At 49.6% G+C, this 19,291-nt stretch overlaps 1 protein-coding gene across 3 annotated transcripts; it reads right to left on the bottom strand.

Annotated features, from left to right (window-relative positions):
* Window positions 1-925: 925 nt before the first annotated feature.
* Window positions 926-19,240, bottom strand: KLHL36 (kelch like family member 36). 3 transcript variants are annotated; one of them, XM_053987448.1, is made up of 5 exons: window positions 18,986-19,240; window positions 14,972-15,053; window positions 10,285-11,358; window positions 9,225-9,382; window positions 926-2,948 (listed from the first exon to the last, which is right to left on the bottom strand). In XM_053987448.1, the coding sequence occupies exons 2-5, from the start codon at window positions 15,029-15,031 to the stop codon at window positions 2,393-2,395; spliced, it is 1,848 nt and encodes a 615-aa protein (XP_053843423.1). In that variant the 5' UTR covers window positions 15,032-15,053; window positions 18,986-19,240; the 3' UTR covers window positions 926-2,392. The 3 variants fall into 3 exon arrangements, with proteins under 3 accessions (XP_053843423.1, XP_053843424.1, XP_053843425.1); XM_053987449.1 differs by lacking the exon at window positions 18,986-19,240 and adding an exon at window positions 15,170-15,447; XM_053987450.1 differs by lacking the exon at window positions 18,986-19,240 and having other exon boundaries at window positions 14,972-15,176.
* Between the last annotated feature and the right edge of the window lie 51 nt (window positions 19,241-19,291).

The following is a 19,291-nucleotide window of genomic DNA, read 5'->3' as shown; positions in this document are numbered from 1 at the left end:
GGTGATCAGCCACATCTGGATCCACAACATCCCAAATCCAGGGGTGATCAGCCACATCTGGATCCACAACATCCCAACTCCAGGGGCACTCTGCCAGATCTTGCCTTTAGAAGTGCTCTCTGCCATGGGCTTGGAGATGCAAATGGGGATCATTTGTTCCTTCAGTAATGGAAAAATGCTTCTGGCAATAGCAGGTAGGATCCCCCAGTGACCTCTAATGACACAGGTCATGTCCCACACTCTCTCACAGCCTCTGGCTTTGGTATTTTCCCCAACACACAGACCAGGGCAAACAAGGCTTGCTTTGATGAGCACTGAAGCTGCCTTTTGTTCATGCAATGAAGTTTAACATTAAGAAATTGTAAATTGTTTATCTACACTCCATTAAATACTGTCTTTGAAAGCACTCTACAAACTGGATTGGATTTTTTGTCAGACCTGCAAAAATGTGGAAAGGAATTTCATAGAATCACAGAATGATTTGGCTTGAAGGGACCACAAAACTCATTTTGTTTCACCCCCTGCCATGGGCAGAGACACCTTCCACTATCCCAGGCTGCCCCAAGCCCCAGTGTCCAGCCTGGCACTTCCAGGGATCCAGGGGCAGCCACAGCTGCTCTGGGCACCCTGTGCCAGGGCCTCACCACCCTCACAGGGGAGAATTTCTTCTCAATATCCCATTGATCCCTGCCTCTGGCAGTGGGGAGCAATTCCCCCTTGTCTCTTCTGACTCTGTGGAGGAGAAAAATGTAGAAAAAATGAATTATCTAAATGAGTTCTATTTCTACTTAATATTGTTACATTTCTCTTCCTACTAAAATGTTTCCAACATTATGAATTTCATTGAAAAATTATTACAGGATTATTTTTTTCCAATTAATCAAAAAGGAAAACCTCAGTGAAATCAATACACAAGACATCAGACTGTGATGAATAGAATACTCTAAACTGGATTTATTGTTCCCAGACATTAATGTAATACATAAACACATTAAAAGAGGGGATATAGTAACAAGCAACCTAGTAACAGAAAAAAAGCAAATATTTGAAATTTTTGTTCTATACTTACACATGAAAATGTCCCCAAAAAGTTAAGCAGTTGTCAGTCAACATAGCAAGGATTTCAGATATTAAAAAAAAATAACCCCAAAAACTTGTCTATGAGTTTGTCATAACCAAAATGTTTCATTTGGATTTTTTTGGTTTTGTTTTAAATTTATTTTTAGGCTAAAAAAGAATAACCATTACCTCATGCAGTATACAAAGGCTTTAAAATAAATCCATTAATGCAAATGAAAGACTGACTCCTGAGGCTTTTTTTAAAAATTAAAAAAAATCATCAAAAAAAACCTCAAAGAGTTTCAGAAAATTAATTCCAACTAGTTTTCTTAGCACTGAAGAAACAACCTATAACCTCTGTGCACTCCAGAAATTTACTGTTACCTCTTTTGATTCACATGTGCTTATAGTAGATCTTAGATTTACCAGAGTTTCAAATGAAATTAAGTGCAAAAATGTTTTCTTAGTGTTTTCCAATTATTGAGGTAAGTAGTTTGAAGGGGGGAAAAAAAGACAAAAGAATGAAGGTAGCAGGATATCACCTGCCCATACACCAGATGGAAGAAAAGGCAAATCTGAAATATGTGGAAAGGGAGATGGGAGAGGAGGACTGAGGGAAAAATAACAGCAATGATCAACAGGTGAACTTTAAACCCAAGCCCTTGAAATCCACTCAGCAGATCAGCAGTCACTGAAATAAAGGGTGTTTATGGGCATGGCTGGCGAGCTGGGCTCTGGGGGAGCTGGAATTGTGACAATAGTCCCAATTCCAGCTGACAGCCTGACAATGCTGGGAATGCCAGCGCTGCTCCAACAGCTGCACCACGTCCTGGCCAAGCCACACAGAGACCAAAGATCATCAAACGAGGAGTTCCTGACGCCAACAACGGGGTCACAAGCACAGAGCAGCAGCTTCTATAGTCAACAACGTAATATATGGCAAACGAGAGACTGAGTTAGCAAAATGTGGTATAAAAAAGTATAAAAGTTGTTTTTAAAAACTTCCTTAAAACGTCGATATAATACGATGTACGTGGAAATGCCATGAACCACAGAAGGAGAAGCCTAAGCCTTAACATTCAGGAGAGCAGCAGAACCTCTCTGGCCACATCACCCTTTGAATAGCAAGAGGGGGAGTTTTTGGTTTCTTTTGTTGTTTTTACCTTAAACATGAGTTTAATCCAAAAACCACATTCAAGTGTACATTTTCTGAGGCTTCAGAAGATGCCCTCCCCACCCTGTTTAAAAAGAAAAAGAATAAAGGTTAGATAGAAATGTCTAAATACAAGGTCCCTTCGGAGCCCACCATTCAAGGGTGGCTATCCAGGAGTGGTCATCTTCCTCGATCCTGATGTTTTTTTGTTTTTATCTTTTTCTTTTTGTCCTCTGTTTTGGGTTTCAGGGCGCAGACACACGCGGACACTCCGGCAATCGCTTTGGGCAAGTCCGTCCCTTTGCACCACTTATTTTTCTCCTTATCATAGACCTGGACTGTTTTGGAGAAGACAGCCTCCTCCCAGCTGTAGCCTCCGAGGATGTAAATCTTGCCTTCCCACACTGCCACCCCCGACTCGCTGTTGGCTTGCAGCAGAGGGGCCACTCTGGTCCACTGGTTGCACTGGGGGCTGTAGGACTCCACGCTGAGGATGTCAAACCGAGCCATGGTCTCGATGTTGTCGTCGCTGCCGCCGATGGAGTAGATGTTGTCCTGCAGGGTGCACATGCTGTGCCAGCCCCTGGCAGTGATCATGGGCCTCTTCTCCTCCCACACGTCCGTGCGGTAATCGTAGCACAGCAGGTTCTTTCTGTAGGGGCCGATCTGGTAATCGTGGCCTCCCGAAATGTACACGAATTCCTTGTAGACGGTGCCAGCGTGGCCGTAGGTAAACCTGGGGCAGGCAAACAGGAACAGTCCTCAGGGGTTTTAACAAGGCACACAAGCATGCAGCAGGGACTGTGCTAAAGAAGCAAATAAACAGTAACTAAAGACAGAAGAATCCATGATCTGGCGGTTACCCAGTAACTCCTCTCATTCCCAGGGCCTCACCCTGCACTGCAGAGTGCACAGCCTGACAACCACTTTTAAATCACCCCTTCCATAGCTGGTTGCTACAGAGCACTAAGGCATGACAATCACTTTTTAATGCATCCTCTGGAGTGTGTCACACAACAGAAATAGCCCATCCTGCTCTACTGGCATGACCTTCACTCCCATATTTCTGCTCCAGTGCTTGGCTTGCATCAGTCTGAGAGGGCCAGAGAGGGAAAAAATCCACATTTCAGTCAGGGTTTCTATGACAGAAAGAGGAAATAATCATGACACCTCTCAGACTTACCAGTAGGGATAAACCAAGAGAAACCAAGAAGAAAACTGCTGCTGCCTTGCCCTTGCACAGCTTCAGGATCACTGGACACATTTCTTACCCAGGGACGCTCTCTGTCCCATTCACCTGCAGTCCCAACGCAGGCAGTGTCCTTTTCATGAGCCATCTGTCTGCTCTACCACTGCTGCCCTACAGCTGGGAACTTCTTTGGTCACCCCAGGACAAGGCAGCAGACCCCAGCCCATCACAGATCATGGTGAAGGAAGAGAAAATGAGATGGTAGAAGCAATACCATGCATGCTGCATCTACAGGGCAGAGAGAAACCCCCTTTGATCATCCATAATAAACCCACTACAAACCTAAATCTCCAGGCTATTCTTAACTTCACACTAGGCTATTCCTGACCAAACCCCTTTGAGCTCTCAGAACTGGACAGCTAAGGTGATGAACAGCATCAGCTGCTTTGAACACTTCATTTCTAGATGTCTTTTTTCCCTCTTTTGGGGGCATTGGGGTGTCAAAAGGTGCAGCACCAGCCACAGCAAATTGGCTCTCAAAAGGACTCTGAACGATTCAATCCCCACAGGGCACAGAGCAGTGCACTCATCACGCTGCACTCACCAGCCTCTACCACCATCCTTTGTAGTCAGGCACTCGAGACCACGCAACCTCCACGGCAGACAAACCTCTGTGAGCATTGCTTTAGCCTTTGAACCGTGCCTGAACACGCTGGAGCTCCGTGTGGAGAGAACCTTGAGCTGTTTTTATTTCGCAGGCTAATGGTTTCTCTGAGCCACACAAATGCTATCGGAACATCTTCCACGCACCTGAGTGCCAGCACTTCTGTGCCAAGGGAAAAGATGGACTAGGAAAGAAACCCCATATTTACCCTGAAAGCACAACGCTTCTGAGATGAGCTAAAAGGTGGTTATTATTCTAGATGCCTGCTGAAACCTCTGATCCCTATCTGAATCAGATATTTTAATAGGTTCCTGCTACAAGAAGCAGAAAAATCCCTGACATGCTTGGACTGACAGTGCTGAGTGACCAGGACAGTTCGTTCAACTATGGGGGCTCGAGCTCCAGCCCTGGAGACCTTTCAGAGGTGACTTCACAGCTGTTCTGCTTCTTGGCCTCTCAGGGAAAAGACAGGAAGAAAAAAGGAGAGAACTTTGGTATAGTTATTGACTTTATCCAAAAAGGCAACTCAGAATTTCCACAGCTCTCAATGTGCCTCATGATGGAAGCAGTTAATTCAAGCTCAGTGCTTCTGGTGGACATGATGTACTTTGAGCACATGAACCACTGGCTTTCACCCTGACAGAAATACCATGGCAGGTGAAATGTCCAGAGATGCTGCTCCTTTGTTGAGGTCTCTTCCAGACAAAACAGGGACTGTCCATCTCCAGTGGCTCCTGGGCTACTTGTCAGAGCCTGTGTTTCTCTACATACACAGGAGTGCATTTAAAAATGCTCAGTCTGGGGATGGGATGGACAGCTTGAGTTCAGTTCATTTCAAACTGCAGCAGACTTTAAACCCACATGAAACCAAGCTGCCTGGAGGCTGTGCTGTACCAGGGAGTTTGGAGGAGTCAGGAGGAGGATAATGCAAGGACATGGAATGCACCCCAGAGCCCTGCACTGCTGATGGCAATCACGCTGCATTCACCATTCAGGGAAAAAATGACCCTAAGTTAATAAAAACCTGCATGGCCTTTGGAGAAGTAGGTTAAATATTCTCCTACTCTGGAGTTCTGTGCAGGCAAGCAAGCAATAGCCATTGTCTCTCAAGCACAGGCATGCAGCCCAGCACAGGCAGCTGCAGAAAAAGCACTGATCTGATTCTTTTGCCTCAGACAATGGCTGTGTCCAGGGAACAGCAACAGCTGAGAGAGTGGTTTGACAGAAACCATCAGATCTGAAGCACCAAATTGAGCATCAATTTGTTATTGTCCAGTACAGAACAATTACCCACTGAAAGGCACCAGAGGTGTTTCACTTTGCCTCACTTCTGAAAGCTCATCTGAAATAGCATCACTTTCCTAGGAACTGCATGAAACAGAAGCATAAATTGAAACCAGTCAATACAGATCCTTTCTACAAGCCCTGTGATTGAGAGAGGGGCATTTCGAAATGGGTAACAAAACAGGCACATCAATAGAGTGGGTCTAGACATCCTCCAACAGAGAGCATTGAGCATTTTGGCAGTGTTATCTGCAAGAGTGGCCAGAAAAAAGCAGAGGCATTAAGAGAAAGGAGATTTGATTTTAACATCTGCTGGAGCCTGGCACCGATTTTGAATGCCTTAACCCAGATACAATGCTGAAAAATTAGTTCCTGACCCAGTAACACCATTCAAGTGCTAGAAAACCTACCATTTACTGCCCGAGACAGAAGAACACATAACTCAATAAGGCTTTGGGAATCCCCTACTCCAACCAAAGTCCAGGTGAGCTGTGGTTGCTCTGAATCTTGGTGTCCACCTGTTGTAGCCCTGCGAGATCGTTCATGACCCAACTGGCAGAGCAGATACCATCACTCCCCAGCCTGTTCCAACACAGCTCCTCACACAGCAGCTGTCAGTTGTTCTGCCAAACTTTAACCTAGGGCCACTCAATTAATTTCACTGCTGTCTGCAGCAGGCCTTTTCATGGTCTGTTCAGGATGAGAACACACTGCTCCACCTCCTGCTCTGCCAAGCTCCTCAGCCACCGCTGCTCCCTGCCGGGCTAGAAACTATGACAGAAACTGCTCCCAGTTTCTGGGAAAAGGGGCAAAAAACATAGGATCTCTCTGAAGAAAGGGAAAGGTATCCCACAAGCAAGGACCCTAATGAGCGTCAGGCAAATTGAATTCCCTTGTAGCAGGCTTGGACCAGGTCCACCCTTTAGACAACTTGGCTGAAGTTTTCCCTGCAAAGCGTCTGCCCCGAGAGGCTGTTTGCTTCTCCAGCAAGACAGCCTTAGTTCAGTCAAAACAGCTCAGCTCCTTCCAAGAGAGTGCTTAGGGAAAACAACGTGTTGTTTTGACCATATAGGGTGGGAAGGAGAGGGGGGAAAGAGGAGATAAAGGAGAGCCTGTAAAGCTCTTCCTTAGAGGAGCAAGACTGCGAACAGCAGCACAGACACGGGATTTGGCACTGGCATGTGTGCTCAAGGACACAACCACTGCCTTTCCCCTGCAAATCTCCACACACGTGGCAAGCTCTGACCCTTGGGAAGCAACAAACCCATTTTCTGGATGTTCAGCAGAGAAGCTTTAACAAACAACCTCCGAGAGTCCCACCCCATGCAGCTCGAGTCGAGCAACACAAGCCCACACCCCAGAATGACCTCAACACGAGCCTGTCACTCCAGGGAACAGGATTCCAGGCAGTTGCTGGCTTGGGGCAGTCAGGAAAGCCTGCTGCTGGTGGTCATGCTCTCAAGAGGACCAAAACACCTGCACATGTTCTCTTCAGAGGGAAGACAGAAAAACACATGAAAAGAGGAGGTTTTGTTGGGGTACAATTCCTGATCAGGCAGTCAGGAAGCAGAGGACTGGAGCTTCTGGTTTCCTCGACATGAGAAGTCTTGCTGCTAGAAGAGGGCTGGGGGAGATGGTGAGTGAAACAAGAACTTAAATCTGTTTGAGGAACAAAACCATGTGGTGAGGAGGAACACAGAGATCAGATGAAGGGAAGACTGGAGCAGGCAGAAGGAACTGTAGCTGGAATGCTTTTAGTCTTGAATGGATCACAGAATCCTCTCTCATCCTTCCTCCACTGCCAGTAAATCACAGACTCACAGGGATGGGGCAGCCACAGCGTCTCTGGGCAACCTGTACCAGGGCCTCACCATCCCACAGATAAGAATTTTTTTCTAATATGTGATCTAACCCTGCCCTCTGCTCCTGGGAAGCCATTCCTCCTTGTCCTGGAACTCCAGGCCCTTTTTAAGTCCCTCTCCATCTTTCCTGTGGGCTCCCTTCAGGCACTGGAGTGCCACAGGTCACCATGAAGCTTCTCTTTTCCAGATTGAACAATGCCAATTCTCTCAGCCTTTCCTCTTAGGAGAGCTGTTCCATCCCTCTGATCATCCCGGTGCCTCCTCTGGACTTGCTCTAACAGCTCCACCTGAAGTACCTCAAGGAGGGGCTGCCCAGAGCCTTTTCAGCAGCCCCAAATCTGCCAGAGCCACCCAGCTCAAGCAGTGGACGTGTGTCAGACAGGTTCCTTTTGCTCACCTCTGAGTCTGGCCTTTTGCAACCTGCATAAAGTCCTTTTTGCCTTATTCCTTCTGTGCAGAAACAATTCAAAGCCAAACAATTCACCGCTCAGCACCAAATGGAAAAAAAGGGCTGAAAAGACAAAAAATCCAAAGGTGCCAAGAATCCACTAATATCTAACTAAAGACACTTAAACGTGCAAAACAGCAGCTGCATGGAAAAGTGGGGAACTGTCTGGCTCACCACACAGCTGAGCCGACACAAGGACAGAGCAACAGGAAGAGAGGATGCAGAATCATTTATTTGGATGCAGGAATAATTCATCTTAAGAGGGGTCTGTCCCCTAATGGAGGACTTTTGTCTCATCCAAGCAGACCAGCCAGGAAATCTAATAAAAAATTAACACCCACAAGTCAAAGTTCACTTTAAATGCTGCAGCTGCAGAATTCCCAAAGCCTGCACACAGGTAGCAGTTGGAATATGCAAACAAACTGCCCCTTTTTAGAGAGTCTGGGTGGATTGAGCCAACTGTGTGAACTTCCCCAGGATCATTTATGAGTAAAAATATCCACAGAGGATACACCTCACAGGTGACCCCAGTTAACAGAAGGATTTAGGACCTGAAGATAGTCTCCTACACAGATTCCCAGGAAGGGCTGTGGTGTTCAGCCCCAACTGCTGGATCTGCCTAAGTGAGCAGAAATAAAAAAGCATCCTGCTTGTGAAGAGCACTCGAGCCCAGCTGTTAGCCTGGATCAGCCTGGCATTGCAGCACCTGCCCAAAATAGAATTGGGCAACAGGCTTCTGTGCCTTCACTGGCTGCCTCTGGCTCTGCAGCTCTGCAGCTCAGGGACCAGGGAAAAACCCTGAACTCTCAAACCAAACTGCAGGAACCTGCTCTGCGATGGCACCAGGAAAGCCAGCACTGCTGCTGAGGTTCCAGACATCATGGAAACACCATCCACACAGCCAACGTCCCTGTGATTCCCACAAATGTGAAACAACTGTTAGCAAATGAAATGCTGTCCTGCTGTCCTCACAAAGTCACTGCTCTGACGTTGATTCAAGACACAGCAATGTCCTGTTTGCTACCACAAGAGCTGCAGGGCTTAAACCTCTCAAAAGAGAGCAGCCAAGTTTAAACTCAGACAGAGAGAGAGAGCTCACATTTGCCAGGCTTCTGTATTTCCAATACAGCTAAATGTGTTTAGCTGTGACAACCAACCTGAGCGGCCCAACACAGAGAAACACCCTACAAGGAAAATCATCACACCAAGGTGACAAAGTAAAGCCACAGAAATGACAAAGCCCTTTGATCAAGATGTGAAAAGTGCTTCTGAAAATATTCAACTCCACGTGGCCTCAGGAAAAGCTTTTAAGAATTACAGAATGAAATCAGAGCTCTCCCTCCCATCCTCCAGATGCACCTTGGGATGAAAATTAAAACCTCGCTGACCTGAGGCACGCTGCCTGCTCAGCTCCCAGCTGCTGCCATGGTTGGCATGGCTGGTGCCACATTGGTTTTACGTCCCCTTCCCTCCCTTCCAGGGCTCTCATTCATCAGCTAAAGTCACACAAGCTCCCTTTATCACCACTCTTCAAACACAGGGGAGCTTCCAGACAGCTCAGTTACCTGGGCAGTCCTGCTATGTAGGTCCAGGAGTCCTTCTGAGGGCTGTAGGTCTCAACTGAAGACAGGGCCCCGTTTTCATTCCTGCCACCAACAGCCACCAGCATGTCAGTGATCGCTCCCAGGTAGAAATCCACTCGTCGCTGTCTCATGGAGGCAACCTGGCAAAGAAAATGACCTGCTGGCATCTTCCAGTGTCTGGTAAGCAAGGGACTTAAGGGCTATTAATGTCTGAGGATGGGGAAGTTGCTCATTCCCCTTTATTTGGTAAGGAGAGATTCTGGTTTTGACCATTACATTCATAAAACACTTCTGTTTTTCTGCAGTAGCATCCATTTTCAAACAAGGGGATACCAGGAAACATCTAAGAGACAGGTTACTCTAGAAACATTTGTGTTTATAGGAACTCCTTCCCAGCTCTGCAAGAAACAGGTATTGGAATCACTGGAAGCCACAAGTGCACAATCCAGGATGGCTGATTCATAGAGGAATCATGATTGGTTCATATGGAAACCATAACTGGTCCATATAGCAACCATGATTAGTCCATATGGGAACAAGGAGTGGCTGATACAGTAACCCACACAAATGAAGGGGTTTGTGGCAGCACTGGGAGCAAAGAGCTTGTTCTAAGGGAGATTTAGCACAGAGACACTTGACAATTGTCAGAGACATTTCCTTTTTACATCACACCCATTTCTGATTTATATGTACTACTGCTTGAGGAAGATGAACCAAGCAATCACCTCGAAGTCCATTCCAGAATTATTCCCAGAAGTAACCTAAAGAATTGCAGGTGGATGCTGATCAGGAATTTCTCAGATGAGATGCCCAAATCCCAAATGAAGCTGAATATCTCCCCCAAACTCTTTTGCTCTTTGTGTAATTTAAGCATTTCCACAAAGGACTCAAGCAGCTGCTGCAACTTAACTAACTTGACTTTTCATTTGGAAGTGCTGCCGTGTTGACTATTCTAACAAGCCCCGTCCTTCTGCCAGCAAAGGAGAAAACACTCTAAACATAAAGGACTTTGAACAGAGAAATAATACAGCTCAAGTCTCACCTTTATCCACTGGTTACAGCGGGGATCATACCTATATAGCAGATTTGACGCCGCATCCCCTCCATTGTCCCGGGAAAAGCTGCCCCCGGCTATGAAGATGAATCCTCCCAAGACCGCGACGCAGTGGTGACTCCGCCGGGCTGGCAGAGGGGTTTCTGCCACCCACTGTCCCTTCCTGGTGTCCAGGAAGCAGGTGTCATCGCAGAGCTCCAGGCAGCGCTCCGACACCTCCCCGCCCACGAAGAGCAGCCGCTCCTCGCAGGTGCGCAGGGCCGTGCGCTTGGTCTGCAGCACCGGCTGCGCCGCCACGTTGTTGTGGTAGTTCACGGCCTCCTCGATGAAGCCCTCGCAGTTGGCTTCCTTGGGCAGCAGCGAGCACACGGCAGGCTTCACCCGGTGCAGGAGGTCGCTCTTGGGGATCAAGGGGAAGTGGATGTTGTCCAGCACTTGGTAAGCCTCGTTCTCCCGCTCCGGGTACTGCGTGAGCCACTGCAGGGCGGCCTGCAGCAGGTCGTGCTCGCACTCCTGCTGCACGTCGCTGCTGTCCAGGTACTGGCACAGCTTCTGCAGGGAAATGTTCTGCAGGAAGTCCGGGGTGAAGGACAGCGTGCCGAAGTTCTGCAGGATGAAGGAATCGATGTAGGAGTCAAGGCGCTTCAGGTTGTAGATGGAGGCCAGCTCCTGCAGGTACAGGTAATTCTCCTCGCTGACTTCGTTCTCCAGGTACTCGCAGCAGAAGTCCACCACCTTCCAGATCTGCAGCAGGTGAGCTGTCTCGAGCACGTAGTCGATGTTCCCTCCATCCAGAGACAGCTCGCTGCCATACAGGAAATCCACCACGGCCTTCAGACCGATGTAGGAGGCTCCGAAGAGCTCCACCTCCTTCTGGTGGGCCTCCCTCATGCCGATGGTGAACATGGAGTTGAAGTAGTCACTGCACACAGCCAGGAGGTTCCGGTGGGCCGGGACTCTCTGCTCATCCACCACCAGCACGATGTCACAGAAGAGGCCTCGGTGCCTCTGCTCGTTCAGGCTCTGCAGAACCAGACTGGAGTGGTCATCCCACCTGTACACCTGGAAAACACAAACAGCATCAGGCAGGTGGCACCTCCACCACGATCAGTTCCAGACTGGAATGTGTTTTCCCACTAAGTGCAGTCACACATAAGTCAGAGACAGCTTTTCTGTGTTGCACATTCACATTTATAATAAATTTTGACATTGAGTAGTTGGCAAGTGACACAGTACGAGCCTGAGCGCCTCACCTTCACTTTGAATGGCCCATGGAGATTTTTACTGCTTCCTATTCCCCTTTCTTTAATAATTTACTCTTCCTTCCCCCACAGTGCAGCATTGAAACCTCCTCCCTGATGAGTTATACAGGCACAATTTTCTGAAACTCTTCCACTCATTGTCTCGGTGACATCTTGCTGACATTTCCTTTCTTCCTTGTCCCCCAAATGACTCCTTACAGAGTTCTCCCAGCTAAGCTACTCACAGAGCATTTAGAGTGGGACACACACACGCAGCAGTACTCTGAATTTTCATTCAGCCCATGTATTGTTTGGGTTACTGCTTGCTTGACAGCTACCCCCTCTTAAATCTTTCCAGAACTCTGCATTTCTAAGCTTGTTAGGGTAAAATCCCTCTCTTTCTTCCCACATTATTCCAGGCACACACACTGCACTCAGAAGTAATAGCTGTTTATTTATGTGCAAAGCCACACATGTGGAGAACTGATTCCCACAAGGCTTCTCCTGGCTTCCAGAAGCTGAGGTAGGTTTTGTTTAAATGAATAGGAGCAGATATTTTCCTTTTAAAGAAAAGGGAAAATGCCCTCAGGACACATCCATTAAGTGCCCTTCTGGGATCCCTCTGGTCCTCACATTCTAAGCACCAGCTCTGGATGTGTCACTGAGCTTTGGAGGGCACCAGTATTTGCCTCCTCTCACAGACCCACATCACCAGCCTCAGGATGAGCCAAGATGGAAACATTTTGTTACCCCTCAAATATCCTGCAGAAAATGAACTGAACACTGCTGGTCAGTCCAGAATGCCAAGTGAAGTTTTAGGACCACCCTCTGGAGGAATTAAATCACAGTCAGGTACCTTGTGATGCCTCTTAATAAAAGCCAGGTTAAGGTAAATGCAAATACCAACTACTTTAATTACCAAATCCAAACCAGGCAGAGCCTGTAAGAACTTGTAAGAGCAGTGAAAAGGGGTGGAATGGAAGCACATCCCTGTGTCCTACCTAAGGCAGCTCTGAACAGTCCTGGCTGTCTGAATCTTGCCCAGTCCTAAACCCCCAGGCTGCATTTCCAGAGGTGACACCTGAAAAGGTCACACAGGTGACCTGAGCCTCCCAGACACTCCCCCTTCCCTTCCTCACCAAACTGTTGTTTCTCCTAGAAATCAGAATGACCTGTGGCTCTCCTGGCTGCCCAAGCAGAGAGCACATGACCACAGCAGTCTGGAAAAGCCATTACTGGCTTGGTTAAACCACGGTGGGACCCTCTCTACCCACCTGGGTGGAAAAGGTTTGATTCTTAGAGCCAAGAGGATTTGAGACCCAAATTAACAACCAAATGTGCTGCTCTTAGTGTGACATCCCAGCAGAGTCTCTTTATTTCCTTATGTTCTTTTCTAAACAATGGAGCCCAGGCTGCCAAAAATCCTGCTGTTAGAATGGCTCTGAACACTCAAGTGTGCAGAGTTAAACCAGTCTAAGGGAAGAGGCTTCAATAGTTAAAAGGTTTCTGGATCAAAACTCTTTAATTTGCCTTATACTCATGAACACACCTCTGAATTTAAAAAGGGATCTATGGCATAGACAACAAAGTGGCTTTCACTGAGGAATAAAACTGCCAGAGATCTGTAACTGAAAAAAAAAAAAAAAAAAAAAAAGGTGTTTAAGGACTGTAAAGCTTTTTAGCTGCATTTTCCTGAGGTTGGGAAGAGCTGATATTGTACAGAAGCCTAAGCAGAAACCAGGGGGTGGAGAGGAGGGGGAGAAGCATAAATATGGCAAAGGATAAACCACACTTCTGTGGCAGCTGTAATCAGGGGTAGTTGATGGTGGCAGATGAACAGACAAGAAATAACAACTTGCAGCACCCTCTCCCAAATCTGATTCATGGGGGATAGGATTGAACCAAATCCTTGGATTGAAACAAACCCATCCTCCCTCTCATCCCTGGGAGCTGGCTGATCATTTCTCTCTAATATTCCCTAATACCACCATCATGCATAACAAGATTACAGCAGAATGTAAGATTTGCCAGAGATCCCTCTCTGCTGAGCTGGATGTTGAGTCAGCAGCGTAATCCTGCCCTCAGATACGCCTGGCAACTCGCTCTCCTGAAATCCTGGTTGCCATGTGGGACTGCTGCTGCTGCTCCAGGAGTCAGGCAGGAGCCCATTCCACATGCACTGGAGGCACTCACAATACAGCAGCTCGGAATTTCAGCCACTTGGTGAGTTCATTTGTTCAGGGAGCAAGAAACAGGAGCTGAGAGCTGCACATTTCAGAACCAAGACTAATTTCATACTGAACTTGAACATCTTCCTCAAGCTATTTATATTCTGTAGAGCAGCCTTCACATTATCCAGTAATTCTAAGTTTAACAGATAGTGACAGCTGCTGTCTAAGAAAGCAAATAAAACAGTGCTGTCAAGTGAATTAATTTTTAATGTGATAAATTATCATTACATTCGGACTAAATCATTTAAGTGGAAGACAGGATCAGCACTGAGGGAAAGATTATATTGGTAGGGATGCATTTAAAAATTAGTCCTATCTGTCTTTCATCAATTCTGTCAGAGCAGAATTTCAGCTTCTCTTGGATTCAAAGATCTAATTTCTCTCAGATTGTTAATGCAGCACTGCTGTTCGTCAATGGTGCAAAAGAAAATGAGATCTGGCTCATTCAGCTTTGGTAAGAAGGCACTGAAAAGTTTCTCTTTTCCAGCTTTTTTTCTGGTATTACAAGGTACCTGTTCTGCAGTTCCTGTAACTACAGCACAAAAGCAGCTTGCACTGGCATGAAACAAAGTGAACATAATAATTACAGCTGTTATTAACCTTTTATAAGTCATCCCGAGGACCTGCATAAAGAGCTGCCTGAGATGGATTTCCGTGAATTCACAAATAAAAACAATGTATTTGTGCCAGACAGAGCTTTGATACAAAGAAAACGAACCCCACAAAATTAAGAAAGCAGCCCAGGTTCTGCGAGCTCACTGAGCTAACCACAGTTTGCAGGATCAAGGCTCCCATCTTGAGCAAAACCAAGACTGAATCTAAAGAGCAATCCAGCTTTGCTTTTGTAACGAGCTTGGATTTTACGAGATGGATCAGTCTAAAAAACAAACACGCCACATTTCATAACTGAATTTTTAGTATAGAGAAACTACTGTGCTGCAATGATGTGGGTTTCTAAGTTATGAGTCATGATGAGCAGATGCCCATTTGCTGCTGCTTTTCCTTTTTTTTCCACTTAATCACTAGGCAGCAACTTCTACCAAAAATACTTGAGCAGGTAAACCACCATTTCCGTCCCTCTTTAAAAGCTCTGAATTCTCACATTTCCCCCAGCCAGTCCGCCCAAAGGAGACCCTCTACCCCCACCACCCTCGTTGCTTCTGTAGCGGGATTTTTTAGGTAGGTGACACAAATCGTACGAACCTTCGAGGATTCACTTATCTTGTGCGGGCGGCAGATCCTGCTCTGCCGGGTTCCCTCCATGACCGCCCGATCCGCAGCACTTCTGCAACAAAGGCACAGGAAGATGTTCAGCAGCTCGCCAGCCCCTCCTGAGCGCTCACACGCATCTTGTGCTGAGCACGGAACGCAATTCCCAGCCCGGCACGTGCTGATCCGCACCTTGGAAATGTCCGGGTTAAAAAATATTCATTTCCCCCCCTCGCTGCTGCTCCCCGGTGTTGTCAAACGACGGTCGTGTCAACAAGTTGGGCACAGCCCAGCCCAGCCCAGCCCAGCGCCGGCTCCGGCGGCCGCTCCGGACTGAGCGCTGGTTGCGGGGGGAGCGCCGAGCGCTGCCCGGGGCCGGCCGGAGCCCCCCGGCCGCGGTGACCGACCGGCCCCGGCCCCGCTCCGGCCGCTACATCGGCCGCGGGGGAAAAATCCGAGCGGAAAACAGCGGAGAAAACAAAGCGGTGACAAATTCCTGGAGGCTGCAGCCGCCCCTCGCCCCGCTGCCGGGGCAGGAAACGCCGGCGGGGCGGGACCCGAGCGGGGCGGGACCGCAGCGGGGCCGGGAGCGGCGGGGGAAGCGCCGGGGCGGGGCGGGGCGGGGCGGGGCGGGACGGGACGGGATGGGGATCCCCCGCGGGACAGACAGAGAGCCGGGCCGGGGATGCTCGGACACATCCCGGGAGCTCCAGGCTGTTCCCTGCCCCAGGATGCACGGACAGCACATCCTGGGAGCTCCGGGCTGTTCCCTGCCCCAGGATGCTCGGACACATCCCGGGAGCTCCGGGCTGTTCCCTGCCCCAGGATGCTCGGACACATCCCGGGAGCTCCGGGCTGTTCCCTGCCCCAGGATGCACGGACAGCACATCCCGGGAGCTCCAGGCTGTTTCCTGCCCCAGGATGCTCGGACACATCCCGGGAGCTCCGGGCTGTTCCTGCCGGGTCAGGGATGGTGCTGGCAGGGCCTGAGGCGAGGCGGACATGGGTAGCTGTGCCAGGGGCATTGGCTGCAGGGAATGCGGGTTTTTTTTGTGTTTCGTTTGTACAGCGGTAATAAACTGTGCAGTGGCTGCGGGAGGTGCAGCCAGAAACCCCATCACCATCTCCTCTTGTTACCTGGCATGACACTACCTGACCTCGGAAATTCACCCACCCAGTGGGGCTTTCCCTGCTTCTGCAGGACTTTCCCTCATTCGTTATGGCCCAGGAGGATTAAAATTAAGAACATCCCCGTGGTGAGCAGCAGGCTGAAGGTTCCCTGCTTCAGGGAGAAGTCAGAAGCAAAGACACTACACAGACCCACCGGGTCCAGTGTCAGTGCAGTGGCCCGCCCGCAGCACTCCAAGGGGAAAGGCTCTTTGCTACGGCAGCACTCCCGGGTACCCTCCAGAGGTTATCGCTGGCACAGCAGAAGGCTGGGTGTGTGTCCAGGCTCCATCTGCTCTCACCAAGGACAGCCCAACTCGGACGCGCGTCCCGGGTGGTGACGGGGCTGCCGTGGCTGGCAGAGGATGATGTGCACAGTGTGTGACATCAGGGGAGTGTGCCACGGCTGCCTGGTGCCAGCACCTCCACCTGCCCCAGCCTCTGCCACCCTCCAGGGCTGGGGCAGCAGCACCCAGCCAGCTCCAAGGACACCCCAGGAAACCAGAGGGGATGATGGACTTGTACTCATCTATTGATTATTGAGTCTGGAGTTAGAAAGTGGTTTTGCCAGCTTTGGTCTCTCCTGTAGCCCGTGTGACCGTGAGGACCTGGGTAAAGACCCTCGACTGTCTGAGTGAAATCCCACTCTGCTGCCAGCCCCAGTGCCAACTGTGACCTGAAAACTGACAACCCCAATGGTGTGACCTGAAAACTGACAACCCCAATGCTAACTGGGACCTGAAAATTGCCCAATGCCCAATTGCTGTGACTTGAAAATTGATAACCCCAATGCTAACTGGCACCTGAAAATTCAGGGCAGCCTCTTCCTAAAGGAGAACCTTGTTCTCTCCATTCCTTTCTCTGCTTCTGCACAGAAAAGCCAGGGATGGAGAAGCAGGATTGGGGACAGGCATATAGAAAGATTGGAGAAGAAGTAAAAAAGTGGGGGAGATGGCAAAGAGACACAGGGACAAGGCACTTGCAGGGGTGTATTTAAGATAAAGTTCCTGGGTACTCATGGCTGTGCAGAGCCATCCTGTTTGCTCAGCTCCCTCCAAATATTCTGAGACCCTTCCTGAACCTCATGGTACATTCTAGACAGCTGAAGGTCACTCCAGACTCCCAGGACTCCATGCCTGCTGGAGATGTTTTTTTGAGGAGGTCCATAAGTCCTCCCTTTCTCTTGTGCTTCCTCTCCAAGGACTCCTGTGAAATGGACAGGTATTTCTGCCAGGCCAGTGACATCTTCCTCACAGGATGGAAGCCTCATGTTCTGGAGGTCTCAGAATTGCTATATGAAAGGCAAATCAGAGCTCACCAAAGTCAAAATGTAGGTAATTTCCTCACTCCAGTTACAGCCTGATGAAACTGAGCACAATACTTATCCCTCCATGCATAAAAAAAAAAAAAAAAAAAAAAAAATCCATGGAAAAGTGAGAAAAGACAAGGAAGAGAAGCAAAGAGAAGAGGTTTGGTCCCACAAGGAAGATGTGCGGATCTGACACTGAAGAGTGTGAGGCATGAAGTCCCTAATTAAGAGAATTAACGCTCCAGCCACTGGGTCACAGAGACCTGCACAAGGATGAGGTTCTCTCCTCCTAAGGGGATGACACTGGAGTCACCCACCTCTGCCCTAGGAAACATCAGGAGCTGAGGGTCAGGGATTGAAGGGACAAGGACAAGGACAAGCAGTGTTACAGGTATAAACAGCAGCAAGTGCCAATGGAGGACAAACGCAGACTACAAACAATACATTCATGAGCAGATAATGCTCAGCATAAAGACTTTAGAAAAAATGGATGTGCTCCTAAAAGCAAAGAAAATCAATATAAACCCAGGAGCATTAATGGGTGATTATATTATCATCTAGAGCCTGCAGCCTACAGACACCGAGTGTGATTCACCCGGTGTCCTACACTTGTACTGACTTGAGAAATCTTTCCCTGTTCCCTATGACCTCATCGAATCAGAGATGCACTGCAGCAATGCCTGTGCTGGGCCCCGGAGCTCCGGGAGCCTCACGTCATCCAGGGCCGGGGATGCAGCTGGAAGGAGCTGCGGGCAGGACTGGGGCTTGGTGGCACTAAAGGGTCCCTGGCAGTCAGGGCTCGCTCCGGAGGTCTTGTCCCTCATGTCTGACAGCACTCAGTGACCGTGTGGTAATGATGCTCCTACTGCTCAGCCTTCACATGGACAACACTGAAGTGAAACAAGCAATGGTCATCCCCTGCAAACTTTAAAAGAAACAAAATGTGATACTTTTTATCAAGGAATGCAGGGGTTTTTTTTATTAAATTGCATATCCAGCCCCACGGGTTTTGGGTAGAAACCCACTAAAATGCCTAAGGACTGGTTTGTAAAACTCCGGTCCTTGGGCACGACGTCACCCGGTGCTGTTTATTCCCAGCCGGGTTCTGGAAAGCAGAGCCCTGTCTCTATTTCTGTGGGGCTGAAGCGCAGCCTTACAGGCAGCCTCTGCCTCTCAGCCCGCATCTCCCCGGAGCGCAGGGACTCGCAGGGATGCGGGATCGTTCCTGGGCAGCGCCGGGAGTCCGGCAGGGGGAGATCGCTGCATTGGAACGGGGCGAGCCGCTCGCACACAGACACGGACACACTCCCACACGGACAGACACACGGACAGACACACGGACAGACACACGGCCGCCCGCACACACCTGGCCAGCAGCGGCTGTCACCACCCAAAGCCACCCCGGAGCCGCCGTTCGAGGCCGGGGCCGCCCTGAGCGCTGGGGCCGGGGTGCGGGTGATGCTCAGCGCCCGGTGCTCCGCACAGCCCCGAGCCCCCACGCCCGGCCCCGCCGCCCCTCGCCCCCCGCTCACCTGCTCCGCTCCGCGCTACCTCCCGTGCGCCCGGCCCGGCCCCCGGCCCCGCCGCGCCGCCGGCGGCTGCTCCATCCCGGGCGCCGCCTCTGCCTCCTTCCTCCTCCCGGCCCTCAGCGGCTGCCAAAGCATCGGGGGGCTGCCAACACGGCGGAGGCCGGCAAAAGCATCCCCGCTGCGGGTCCGTGCCGTGCCGCGCCGGGCCGGGCCGAGCCCCGCGGCCCCCGCGCCCCCGTCCCCGGGCTATTGCATCACCGCGGTCCCCCCGCGCCGGGAGGGGCCGGGCCAGGCTCTGCAGAGCCATTG

This window comes from Vidua macroura, chromosome 11, assembly GCF_024509145.1.
Source record: "Vidua macroura isolate BioBank_ID:100142 chromosome 11, ASM2450914v1, whole genome shotgun sequence".
NCBI lineage: Eukaryota > Metazoa > Chordata > Aves > Passeriformes > Viduidae > Vidua > Vidua macroura.
This window is presented reverse-complemented; position numbering and strand designations above follow the sequence as displayed.